At 41.3% G+C, this 14,301-nt stretch overlaps 1 protein-coding gene across 1 annotated transcript; it reads right to left on the bottom strand.

The window, feature by feature from the left end:
• Positions 1-1,555: 1,555 nt before the first annotated feature.
• On the bottom strand, positions 1,556-4,640 carry LOC150033024 (uncharacterized). The gene is made up of 7 exons (XM_090307104.1): positions 4,573-4,640; positions 4,359-4,485; positions 4,158-4,268; positions 3,612-4,097; positions 2,862-3,387; positions 2,671-2,755; positions 1,556-1,697 (listed from the first exon to the last, which is right to left on the bottom strand). The coding sequence occupies exons 1-7, from the start codon at positions 4,638-4,640 to the stop codon at positions 1,556-1,558; spliced, it is 1,545 nt and encodes a 514-aa protein (XP_090163230.1).
• Positions 4,641-14,301: the final 9,661 nt, after the last annotated feature.

The following is a 14,301-nucleotide window of genomic DNA, read 5'->3' as shown; positions in this document are numbered from 1 at the left end:
TGCATTGCATATTAGTTCTTAAAAGTTTTATCACCACATCCTCTTTGATTACCGCAATCATCTAACATAAATAAATTTAGTAAATCACCGCATGCTGTTTCTTTGCCAAGTATGATTTCAATGATGAAAAACATGATTCTATTTCTTTCGTATATACTAGAGTCAACTTAACTTTAAGATAGTCACCTCATAAAATATTTCTAGAAGTTAGGGGTTTGCTAGCTTCCTTTCAAACTCTCTTTACAAATCATTCTCAGAACATCGCATGACTTATTTCAATTTTTTTGGCAATGAGGACATTGCCGCATTTTAAATTTAGGGGTGAGGTATTTATTTTCTTCGACCTTGCTATTTTTTTTTATAAAAAAAATTGAGAATAACAACTCCACTATCAACGCAAAGGGAAACCCATGTTGATAAGAGTTAAGTTGTGAAAGACACTTACCCGTAGTTGGATGTCCACATGACACACGTGGAGGCAAGCCAAAACGAAAGTAAGTCACCAGGATCAACGCGTAAATAAATGACCGTAACTCCACTCCCAAGTAGGTATAAACTTAGTCTGAGAAAGAGCATATTACTCGTAGTTGGATGCCCGCATGACACACGTGGGGGCAAGCCAAAACGAAGGCAAAGCACTCGGATCAGCGTAAGGTTAGAAAAAAACAACAATGACAAGAAATATGCAAGGATAAAATCATTTGACAAGCCGGTGGAAAATTTTCTTTTTTGAAATAAATCATGTGATGTTCCGGAAGTTAGTAAAGTCTTTTTGAAGTTTAAGCTTGCGTTCCCCAGGTCTTAGAAATATTTTGAGAGGAGGCTTGAACGAGACTTAAGGAAACTTTGGAATATAGGAATTGAACAAAATATCCTTGAGAAATCTAGGAAAAGAATATTGCGGTCGATTTGCCAAAAGAAATCTTTAGCTTATGCTTGAGGACAAGCATTGTTTAAATTTAGTGGTGTGATAACGGGCATAAATGCACATTATCAGGGTGCTAAGTTCTTAAACAATGTTGGCTTGCGTTGATAAAACATGTTAATTTGAGTCCATTAAGCATCAATTTCATAATATTGTGGTCGCATGCATTCATCGCATTAGAATAGTTGATTTATGTATTTTTGTGCAGAATATGCAATGACGTAAGGCGAAAATTGCGATCATAGGAAATCATTGGTCGAGCGCAGCATTACCGCAAGGCTTTGCGGTGATCGTGTTCGCAAATATTCGCCCTAAAAGGATTGCCGTAACTTGGTCAGCGCAACATGGTGGGTGCATCTGGGTGAAAGGCTAATTAATCGCGATGGGACAGAAAGCTAAGGATAGTCAAATCCGAATTAAGTTGACAGTCGATTAACAATAACAAGTACATTCAGCTTTTTGGTGACAAATATTCAATGCATCAATCAGGGGAATTAAAGCCGTCCCATCAGTGCAATCATGAAAGAGAAGCCGCCGTTCACCTTGGATGTTCTATAAATACCAAAGGCAACCTTCAGCAAAGGGGTTTAGCAGTTCAAAATTTCATACTTCAGTTCACACGTCTTTGGTTCAAAGTTTTCCTTCCGATTTAAGGCGGACACGAGAGAGGAAGGTGGTGCTAATAGATCGTTCTGGTAAGCTTAGGAGAGCACCGGAAGCCTCAAGGACAGAGAGAGGGCCGACGCCTGTGGAAGCAGGAACATCCTTGGAACTGAATAGAGATTCACAGTGTAAAAGCCTCGGTCAGCAAGGAATTGCTACCAGGCTCTCTACCTTAACTTCCATTGTTATTTTGTACTCCACTCATTTATCGAAATGGAATCTATTTCTCTATATTTGTTCACTCTCTGTTATTTACGCATGAGTAGCTAAATCAGTTGAATAGGTTGAGAAGCATTTAGCTAGCACAACTAGGGAATCTTCACTCTATGCGATTATCTTGTATTATGTATGCTTTATTCGTTCATTAGAGATACTCGGGAGGGTAGTCTAAGAACAGGATCTAGGCTTGGGAAGGTTAGGTGAGAATCTAGGCTCGGGAGAGTCAGATTAGAATGCATAATCAAGAGATAGGAGCTTAGGAATAAGCACTATTTGTTATCAACGCAACGCATGCATCCTAGAGATAGGATATGATTGTATGCGGTCACCTTGCCTTTATGCATTTTACATCATCACATAGGAAAAGAGTAGAGACTTAGGGATAAGCCCTATGGACACTTTTGCATTCAACACATGCGTCCTAGACTTAGGAGCATCGCATTTGCATTGGAAAATGACTTGTTGTGCATGGTTGTAGCATGATCGCATAGTCTGACGCATTCCCAAGTAATGCTAGCTAAAGATCTTCTCAACCCGTTCATCGGCATACTCAGTGTATCTATCACACAACTAACTTTTCTCAAATCTACTGCATTTGTTTATTTTTTTCATTAACACAATCAACAATTAGTTGAGTTACCGGTTACCGCAAAGTTTCATCAAAAATTACCAACGCAATCTGTTTTCACAAGTCCCTGAGTTCGACCCTGGACTTACTAGGAAACTTAGTGGAATTTACACTTGGATTCCGCTGAGGAAACTTGAGTACACAATGCAATTTCACCATCGCATATCATCCATAATTCACTTCATAAAAATAAGCATCAAGTTTTTGGATGACGGGCAGAAATGCACGTTATCACCTAGACAAGACCTCCGTCACCATCACAAACAAAAAAGGAGACAATGGATCCCCATGCCTCAACCTCTTCTTACCAGGAAAAAACCCTTCAAGGGAACCATTAATCATCACAGAGAACTTAGGCGAAGTAACACAGCCCTTACCCAACTAATAAACTGAAGGGGCGTACCTATAGCCAACAACACAACACACCAAACAGAAAATCCCAATTTACGGAATCGTACGCCTTCTGAAGGTCTACCTTCAACACACAACGTGACTTCCCTATGCCCTCCTTATAGCACCCCACAATCTCCTGACATAATAAAATGTTGTCAAAAATTGACCTATTCGGAACAAACACAGACTGGTTGCCACTGATGAAAGCAGACAACCACAACCGCGATCTCTCAGCTAAGATCTTCGAGATACACTTATACACAACATTGCTACAAGAAATAGGACGAAAATCCTCCATAGGTTCAGCTCCCCGCCTCTTTGGGATAAGAGTAATAACAGTAGAATTAACTCCACCAGGCAGGTAACAAGTGTCAAAAAAATTCAGCATAGCGTCACAGAAATCATCCCCAACCATACTCCAAACAGCTCTGTAAAAATCCACCGAATACTGATCAGGCCCAAGAGCCTTCCCAGACTTCATCGAGAATAAAGCCTTCTGAATCTCCTCCTGACTCATTGGCCGACCAAGCGCCTCCACCCCCTCCTCGGACCAGCTGAACTGCACAATATCCCCAATTCGGGTAGTAAGATCTCTATATCCCACAGGCTAAGACTCTAAACAACCCTGAAAGAATTCTATCGCCACCCCTGCTACCCTGTCATGCACCGTTTAGCGAGTGCCCCCAGCATCCATGACCGTAAATAAACCACTACAACTACGACGAGAACGAACACTGGGATGAAAAAACTTGTGTTCATATCACCTAACTCCAGCCACCCTACCCTGGCCTTCTGCCGAAGCGATGCCTCCTCCAATCTCGTCACTAACCAGAACACCTCAGTGGCCCAAGCCACCTTCGCACACACCGACTCTGAAGTAGGATCCCTTTCTACTTCAGCCTGAGCAACCTCTATAACCTGCCTAGCCGTCCGCACCTCATCAGCTAACACAGAGATACGCCTACCAAACAATGCACCAAAAACCATTTTCACTGCCTTCAAATTTCGCACAAAGCTAACCATAAGAGACACAACCTTAGACCTTCTCCATACTGACCAGATAGTATCAATAAAACCCTCAGCCTCCGCCCAATGAGAAAAATAATGAAACGTAGGAGGCGGCCTACTCCTCGTCTCCCTTATAGAAACCAGAAGAGGGCTATGATCAGAAATCCCCCACTGACCAACCTTAACCTCCGAATACGGAAAAGAAACCTTCCACGCCTCATTAGACAAGCATCGATCCAACCGGTGCAAGATACCATTCCCCTGAAGTTTACTAGTCCAAGTAAACCAGTTACCTATCACACCCAACTAAACCAGATCTACCTCCAATAAAGCCCCATCAAACTTCTCCATCTCCCTTAAGCTAGGGTAACCACCAAAATCCTCCGAACTACTACGAATAGCATTAAAATCCCCCAAAACAACTTTAGGAAGCTGCCACGTGACACACACATCACTCAACTAAGACCACAAGTTCCTCCTCTCACTCGGGTGATTAGAGGCATACACAGCATCAATATGTACCCTAACACTAGATACAATATCCACTAAGGTTCTAGAAATAAACTGCTCCCCACTGACATCAATAGAAAAATCATAGACACTTTTTCGCCACATCGCCCAGATCCTTCCAACTTCCTGCACACTATAGCTACACACACAATTCTAAGCATAACCAAACCTACCCATCACCATATCAAAATTCTATACTTCCTCTATAACGCCTACGACGACTAACCATAGTAAACTCATCAGCACATCCCGTGCCCTTATTCCCATCCACTTGGCTAAATCCCCTTGCACCATGTCAGACCCCTGCCCTAGCCTTAGCCCCAAGACTTAGAAGGGAGCATGAAGATATACTAGTAGCATTCCAAGACAACATTTAAATTTAACATTTCCTCCTTTATCTATTAAAACCTTAACATGTTTACAATAACCTATATAATTTCATACATGTAGCCCAATTTTCTATACTCTTTTATTACATGATCTAAGTCGTGCCTTGAGAAATTACCAAGTCATGTTGTTTTGGTGGTTGTAGACTCCTTCCTGAACGCTCCGCTTTACAACCTGGGGAGGGGGATAAAAGAAAACATTTGGAAGAGAGTGTAAGCTAATAAGCCCAGTGAGTGGTGCCTTTTAAAATAACAATCACTTTACAAAACATATTTTTTGGGAAGTCAATCACATAATCACAATTTCAATATAATCTATGCATGATCATGTGTAATCTCATTCAATCATTATCCTCCAGTCCCATGCTATACTTGGCATGTTCACATCATGCATATATTAACAATCATAACAACTTTTTATGGAAACTTTCCTATAACCCGCTTTCCCTGCCAATGTGCACATCGACTTTTATTTCCCGCTAGTCATGCTTAGGTATCTTGACTATATTTCCTATCGATCGTCACCGACTATCATTTTTCGCCGACCGAAGCCGACTATATTTTCCTGCCAAGTACCATTTTTAAGCATGCTAACTCATGTATTTCGTGTATAATCTTAGTTTCCATAGAAATTGCACAAACAATATCATGGCAAGTCACATAACATTATAAGCATGCATTTGTACTTACCTATGCATTTATTCATATAACAATGTATAAAACTAAATAACCACTCACTGTGAGCAAGATTTTCTACTAAAACCACTTTGAGAATACCTTCCTGAGAGTTCCTCCATATCAATGAAAATTCCTCAATTAACACTTGTTATATCAATAAATAATGCTAAAATAGCCAAAATACCATTATATAATAAAAGTACCAGCTTACCCCACTCCAAACTTAGCCAAAATCCTAAAATTAGCCTCTTTAGAGGTTATTTGGATTGTGGCAGGCAGCTGGGCATTCGGCCGTGTGTAGGGTGGGCATGCTGTGTCACACAATGGGCTGCTGCGTTGGGCGTGCGTGATGCGTCGTACAGTGACTGTTGCGTTGGGCGTGCATGATGCGTTGGTGTGAGGCAGGATAGACACAGCGCTGCAAGGCGTAAGGTGTGCACGCTATGTGCTGGATGCGTTGGCTGGCTGTGCATTCGGGTTGGCTCCAATGTTTCACAAACGCAACCTTAGCTCCTTCGGATCCTAATTAATTTGGCAGCCTAAATACTTAAGCATAACACTTTAAATAAGCTCTCAACACATAGATTTTGGGGATGGCATGAATAAATTCTTCTCGCCCAACCCCTCTATTATAGCCATCCCAAATTCACCCCCTTGTGAAGACTCAACTCCCATTTGTCCCTTTTTGAAGCTGCCAACACTTACCCTATTACAGCACAGCCTTGAGTTGTTCTCATCTTAGTTTGCTAGCCAAAATTCCCATTTTGCATGCAACCTCCTTCATCCACCTCCTGCTTAGTGTGATAAGACCTCTTTTGCATGTAATCTCCTTTGTCCACCTCGTGCTTAGAGTGATAGGATTGCCTTGTGTGATCCTTCTTTTGCCACCTCAATCACATAAATACTTAAACATGTTCATCTATCTAATTTGTTAGGCTTATCAATACATGTCATAAATATTGCCATCTCCCCTTGGAATTCTTTTCCCCATCAATTTGCCTTCCTTTTTGTCAACAACGCATAGCAAGCTAACTCACTTCCATCGAAATCCCACTTAGCCATCGTATGAGTCATCCATCACCAACGCATAGGGTGGCTACTCATCCTTGACGCATGGCTAATTAGGTATGTCTGCACGACTTGCTTGGCATGGACACATAACGCTTCGCATAGGCGCTGGCCATCGACGCATGGGCGTGCCTCGATGCATTAGTGCTCAGCAGGCTCGGCAGTGCTCGATACATAGGCATGGCCACTCGACAGGCTTGGCAGTGCTCGAAGCATAGGATGGGTGTCCGGCATGCCCGCTCGACGTATAGGCAAGAGCGCTTGCATACCTGCTCGACGCATGGGCTGTGTGCTTTGGCTCGATGCATGGGCTGGGCTCCTGGCATGCCTGCTCGACGCATGCCTTATGCATGCCCTTGCGTTAGTTGCATACAAGTCCACGACCATTGCCCAAGCCTTCTTGCTTCCAAAGTTTAGTACAACATGAAGCCAGCCTCCTACGTACTTTTAGGCCTTGCGTTCAAGGCGCCTAAACCCTTCACATACGTCGGCCATACTCCTAACCACTTGCCACCCTTTTGATATAACTTAGTACATATGGTCGTACTCTTCCATATGCTATCACCATTGCCCCAATATTTTTATTACTTAGGATTTTCCTTCTCCAAATAATCTTCCACCTTAGATTTAGTGTTAGGGTCTTACATACCAATACCCAAATCCTGCCCCTTCCTCACACTCTCAATTCCCCCATTCTCCCCCAAACACCCCTCATTAACTACCGCAATACAAAACTCCTGACCCTTTTCCACACCCTGTTTCTCACACATAGCCCCAGCATGCCCAAAGGAACCACAACAAGTACACCTACGAGGTTTCCACACATACACTACTGGAATAATAAACTCCGCATTCTAACAATGACTGGATGGGGCATTAACGAATCACCATCCACTTGAACACAAACCCTCGCATACGATAACCGTCCTCGCTCTTTTGTTGCAACATCAAAAGAAATAGATTTACCCACGACACTAGCTACCACTACTAAACCCCTATCCGTCCACAGCTCCACGAGAACACGCTCAAGTTTAATCCAGATAGGAATAGAATTAAAAACAAAGGTTTCAGGAACAATACCTGGGGACCATTATCGTAATAAGATGGGCTTGCCACCCGAGTGCCATAGACCATTCTCCAGCAAACAATCCCGTGACTCTACCTTCTTAAGTTTAAAGATAATCAAACTGTTCTCCAACAAGGTAATAGTTTGCATCTCTACACGTCTCCAAATTCTCTGAATAAGTCGGAAAATAACAGAATACGGGAGTTTGGATTCACAAATTGACTAACCAAAGATTTCTCCTACAAACACACACCCTCATCAATAATCTCCTCACAAGGTTCAACAATAACTTTATCATTTTCAACCAATGAGGGACTGAACTCTAAATTACCCCTCAACTTAGACCCAAAAAGGGCGGCCCATGCATTTCCACCCTTTCACACCAGAACCCGAACCACTAGAACCATACGCCTCCTTCTCCCGCACGCGGAAAACTGTGTCCTCCGAACGACCCTCACTTCCATAAAGCCCAGCTCGAGAAACCTCTTCACTGCCTCACTTCTGCCCCCTGAGCATTCCAACTTCAGCCTAGCACCATGTGACCCACCCACCGATGCCCCCATACCTTTCGACTCTTTCCCCAACTCCCTCTACACCAGTTCACTCCCTCCACTCAGCCTCAACCCACTCCCAACAGACCCGCTCACCCTAGCTCCCTCAAGGCCCAACCCAACCCCCTTCACAACCCGGTTTTCATCTGGGCCCCCAACACCCTCTAGGCTCCTAGACACACCCTTCACTTCTTAAACCCCCACTCCACACGAGCCCAAACTTCCCTACCCAACAACTAACCCAATACCCAGCCTGCCCGGTTCATCCCTCACAACCCGAATTTCTTCCGGTTCTAGGTCAGACGACAGAGGCTTCTTCAACCCAACACTCCTCATATCGAACCCTTCACCTTCCTCAGAACTATCGTCAGACAACCCAAAATCCTTCACCTCCGAAGAACGAGCACCCAATCCCAAATCGATCTCTGGTCTAAGCAGACGAAAGGGTTGACGAACAACTCGACCTTTATTCTTCTCCTTCAGTCTTAAAGGCGACTGCTGATAACGAGTAGAAATGCATGTTATTACAACGCAAATAAGTAAAAAAATGAGGGAATGCAACGGTAAAAATATAAAAAATCATGTCCAAATGCGTTAAACTGAGAATATTGTGAGCACATGCACCCATCGCATAAAAGCAGCTAATTTACTTATTTTGTGTAGGAAAAATGTGTTGGCGCAAGTAAAATTGCGATCCACGGAATTAGGCGTCCGCGTGCGTTGAAAGATAGTGATCGCAAAGACATGCGATCATATGTGATCGTGAGAAGTTGCTCAAGAAGGTGGCTGCATAAAGATGGCGCATCAAGGTGACAACATAATAAATCATGATGGGACGGAAAGCCGATGACGGTCGAATATGAATTTAGTTGACAAGCCGTTAACGAAACACTGTAGCAAGTACACTCAACTTTCGGTGACCATTAATCGGTACATCAGAGTATGAGATTTAATGACCGCCCATCATTGCAATCATTAGAGAGAAAAGCTTCTACACCTTGAGCTCTATAAATACCAAAGGCCACCATCGTTAGAGGAGTTCGCCACATATAGAACAAGTTAGATCATATACAAAATAGATAGTCGTTAGCCTGTTCATAGTTATTCTTATACTTAGAAGACGGAGACGAGCAAAAAGAAGAATACCCGAGAGATCATTCCTGGATAGCTCAAAAGACTGTCGGGAAGCGCTATAAAGGAGATAGGGTCAAGTGAAACCAAGGACATTCATCTGGGTAGAGTTTGAGTGAAAAGACAGTGTAAAAGACCACGGGAAGCAAGATATTGCTACCGGGCTTCTTATCTCTACATTCAATTGTTATTCTATATTCTGCATTTAATTTATAAACAATGGAAAGAATCTAGACTTGAGAGAGACACTTTATGCGATCATCTTGTCTGTATTCTGTATTCTTATCTCTACCTAAGATTTACACTTTGTGCGATCATCTTGTCTTATGTATGCGTCATTCACCCTTTAGAGATACTTGAGACAGTAGTCTAAAGAAAGAATCTAGACTTGAGAGAGTCAAATTAGAACCACATAAGCGAGAGATAGAAACTTAGACAAAAGTTCATTTTGCTATTACGCATCGCATGCAGCCTAGAAATAGGTTATGATAGTATGCGGTCACCTTGTGTATGGAAGCATCATTCATTATCGCATAGACAAGAATAGAGACTTAGACATAAGTGCTATCGACATTATCGTATACATCGCATGCGTCCTAGAAACAGGGACCATGGAATTTGCATTGAGAGATGACATGCTGTTGTGTGTGTGTAGCATGATCGCATAACTTGAACGCAATCTTAGGAAGTGTTAACTAAACCCCTTCTCAACCCATTCATCGCATACTCATTGTAATTCTCGATTTCAGCAACTCTTTATTCGAACTCCGTTGCATAGGAAATATACTTAATCAAAACACCATCCAATTTTTTTGTTCTATTTGCCACCACAAAGGAATCAAAATTACTGTCTCACATATTAACTCAGTAGTCCCTATGTTCGACCCTGGACTTACTTGGAAAATTAGTGAGATTTATACTTGGGTCTTATTAGGAAAACTTGCATGTGCAACGTATAACTCATCACCACAAAATACATCATAATTGTATCACATTTACAATGCAACAAGTTTTCGGCGCCATTGTCGGGGACTATGGTAGTACATATTGCGCTAACAGTAACTTTTTTATTTTCTTTTTAGCTTTCAACCTCTGTGCACTGTCATTCCTATGGTAAGGGAAGAAGCAGGTGTCATATGAACGAAGGATATGTTCCTGAGCCCAACTACGACCCAGAGTTTGAACATTCCAAAGAAGACGAAGAAACAACCACCTACAACAACAAGAGAGAAATCCCAATATTGCAAAATAACCGAAAGAAAGAGCTGCAAATGCGAACAACATCATGGTAAATCCCATTCTCCTAGCAAACGACTGAAATAGACCTATCCGGGACTATGCGTCGCCCAACCTTTATGATTTCTCCCTAGGAATCATGAGGCCAACTTTGGATGGATCGAGGTTTGAACCCTACATCGTAGACAGCTGCCAATGTGGCAGCAACTAGAGGTCTACTTGACAAAACTTATGATGAGGCTAAAAATATTCTTGATCGCATATCAAAGAATCAAGAAGATCGGAGGGAAAGCGATCGACGACTAAAAATTCGAGAAGGTGACGTAAACAATGGGGCCATTGCATCTCTACATAATCAAATGTATGTGATGATCAATCTATTACAGGGCATCGCAATCAACAGCCCTGGAATGCAAAAAGGGAAGGTCAACGCAATTGATCAAACGAGCATGAGTTGTGCCGCTTGTGGAGAAGCACATTCGATTGAAGAATGTCCGAGGAACCCACGATCAGTATACTTCGCAAAGAACAATTCTTTCTCTAACATATACAACCCTGGGTGGAGAAACAACCCCAATTTTTCTTGGAAAAATACTCAACAATAGAGTTATCAACCCATGGCACAAAAGGAAGGGCCGCCAGGATTTTTCCCGCAAACTAACGATCAATAAAAAAATCAAGCCAGTAGCTCACAAGCGCCGCCATCTTCCTCCTTGGAAAGCCTATTAAAGTAGTACATAGAAAAGAATGAGACAGTGCTCCAGAATCAGACGACTTCAATCCGCAATCTAGAGATCCAAATAGGACAGATTGCAAGAGAGCTAAAAAAAAGTCCGCAAGGGACGTTGCCGAGATTAACTGAGCTCCCTCGCAACTCGGGGAACACAGGAAAGAAGCAATGTTAGGTCGTGACCTTGTAAAGTGGAAAGACAATAGCGGAAGAGAAGAAGGAGCCAAGTAAGACTAATTCAGTTGCGATGGAATCCAAGACCCTGTTGACACAAGATGAACCAGAAGAAAATGAGACAATGGAACCAGAAGTTGCGTCCACCTCTAAGCTTATAGAACACAGAACCGTGAAGATACAGTTGCCACCATCCCCGCAAAGACTTAAGAAGAAGCAAAATTATGAAGTGCAGTATCATCGCTTCATGGAAATGTTAAAACAGCTACACATCAACATCCCTTTCACAGAAGCGATAGAACAAATGCCAAAATATGCTAAGTTTTTTAAGGACATGGTGTCAAAGAAAATGAGCACAGGAAAGTTTGCAAAGGTGGCGTTATCGCAAAAGTCAAACTATTAGAGTTAAACAACATGCAACGAAAGTATCAAGGATCCATAAGCATTCTAATTCACTATATTTGGCAAAAACTAAAGCATGTTGTTCATAAAAATGGGTTTTCAGAACATACCTTTGAAGAACTCTTCAAGAAAAACGTCTGATCAGCTACTGCCTTCACTTAATATTAATGTGAACCACCTCAAAGCCTTCCCTACTATGGTCTTGGAGCTTTAGGAAGAGTTGTAGGACTCAAAAAAAGCTTGTAGATGTGGAGAAATAAGGGAAACTCACAGCAACAAGTTGAAGAAGACAACTTCTTCTTCACCATGATTTTTCTCTCAAAATTCTGTATTCCTCTTCTTCTCCAACAACTCCAATCTTCTTTATATATCAAGATGAACATGCAAAGATATGGAGTGCATGGCTTGCATCTCATGCTTGGAGAATCAAGGTAGAGAATATCATGGTTTGTGTATGAGCATAAAGATGATGATAATGGAAAAAAAAACTTTTTCCACTTTGTGTCATGCAAAACGATTTTTCCATTTTATTTTTAAAATAAAAAATGACTTTTAAATCATTTTAATTTAAAATTTGATTTTCTTAAATTAATTTAAAAAATTAATTAATGTAATATCAAATATTAAATTAATTTTTGCACAATAATCATCTTTATATATTTAAATCATATTTAAATATTTATTCTCTTGTTCCATTTAATTTGAATGTTTCAAATTAATTTGTCAAGCTACCCTAAAGCGCTATTTACGAGCTAGGAGGGGGACCTCGCGGACCTACAGATCATGGGCTCCAACGATCCAAGATTAATCGACTAAATTCATTAGACCGATTTAACCCCCATTCGTTAACTAATGGGTGATTCCACTAAAGCCCATAGTTGAACTCTCCTCACTGTAGATATATTATGCCCACTCGATATAAGCATGATTAGTAAGTTAACCCTTTACAGGTAGCTCGTAATAAAGCCTGGGTTGAATCTCTATTTTACCTCCGAAATTACCTCTTGTTCTTTAAGTTCCACTAATCCTCTAATGAACAATTGATTTATGATCCAGTCAACAAATCGAATCCCTCTCAGGCCCATGAAAGGGTGAGGCCTCTTGTTCAAGACCCAAAATCAGCACTTAAAGGGAACAACCTCTCTACTAACCCTAATCGGTTAGGAGTGAATTCCCTCTTGCACCCTATGTTCCCAGCTATTCATCTCGTTTTATCCCCAAAATGGTAAGCTTTTTTAGCAGAGGCAATTGGTCTACTCTCATCATTTGCAGATCAAAGGATAATCTCAAACAAACAGGAGTTCACAGTTAACTCAGGATTAAGGTTAAGTTACCTAGGTCATCGCTTTGAAATTGCCAATCTTAAACATTAAACAATGTTATAAAGTAAGAGTGACAAGTTTCATGGTCTGATCTTGCACAAAACTCATTTGAACAGGATACCCCCACCCCTCATGTCTCAACATGCACGAATTAGGATCATTTCGTATGCAGCAATTTACAACACTTTGTAACAACTACAGAGTAGGTCGCATCCAATAGTGTTACCAGAATAAGGTACCCAACCTTATTCATATACTATAGATCATTTTGACTATTTCCTCGAACTTGATCCACTTGTATGTCTCCACATAAAGTTCAAGTACTCATATAATAGTCAAGGGACTTAGGTTTATTGGATTTTTAAAAAAACAATATATTCAACAACTTTATTGAATTCTCAGAATAAGTTCTAATGTTTACAAACCACGATTTTTAAGACATAAAACCCAACATAAACACCATAATTCCACCGAAGATGTGCGACCCCAGAAGTTTCACGATACCCTGCTAAATTGGCGGGATATATATCAGTCAAGCGCTTTGCGACCTTGAGGCAAGTATAAATTTAATGCCCCTTTCAATTTTCAAACTGTTGAAGGTGGGGCAGCTGATGCCCACGACAGTGACTCTTCAGCTGAGGACAGGTCCCTAGTTCACCTAAAGGGAAAGTTGAAGGATGTCCTGGTCTCAATTGATAAATTCATTCTACCGGCAGACTTCATCATTCTCGACTACGAAGTGGACAAAGATGTGCCTATCATATTGGGACGACCATTTTTATCTATTGGTCGCACTCAAATTGATGTGTCCAAGGGAGAGATCACAATGAGTGTAAATGGGAAGAAGCTCAGATTTAACATCATTAAAGCCATGAAGTATCCAAAAGATGAAGAACTATCTGATTCTGACAATGAACATAGTTGAAATGAAGAAGAGGAGTCCGAAGACGAAGATGAAAGAGGGGATGGGACCGCATCCGTAGAAACCTGCAATGTGATCATGGAAACAACAAACAAAGAAGAAAAATTGACGTTGAATGAAGAGAGAAAAGCACAAAAACCTTCCTTAGAACAACCACCTGTCGTGGAATTAAAAACTCTGCCAAGTCTTCTAAAGTATGTTTTCCTAGGGCAAAATGAAACTTTGTCGATGATAATTTCTTCTGTGCTACAAGAAGAACAAAAAAATGCACTGCTTAGCATCTTGAAGA

This window comes from Benincasa hispida, chromosome 11 (assembly GCF_027475165.1).
Source record: "Benincasa hispida cultivar pf3 chromosome 11, pf3_genome.v1.1, whole genome shotgun sequence".
Lineage (NCBI taxonomy): Eukaryota > Viridiplantae > Streptophyta > Magnoliopsida > Cucurbitales > Cucurbitaceae > Benincasa > Benincasa hispida.
This window is presented reverse-complemented; position numbering and strand designations above follow the sequence as displayed.

Excerpts from the sequence above, each read along its gene's own strand:
- LOC150033024 (XM_090307104.1), bottom strand. The coding sequence starts at position 4,640 with ATGGTGCAAGGGGATTTAGCCAAGTGGATGGGAATAAGGGCACGGGAT. Across the intron at positions 4,269-4,358 it reads ATATTGTATCTAGTGTTAGG|CTTCCTAAAGTTGTTTTGGG; the intron begins GTACATATTGAT and ends GTCACGTGGCAG. Across the intron at positions 1,698-2,670 it reads GTGACGGAGGTCTTGTCTAG|TTCCAAGGATGTTCCTGCTT; the intron begins GTGATAACGTGC and ends ATCTCTATTCAG.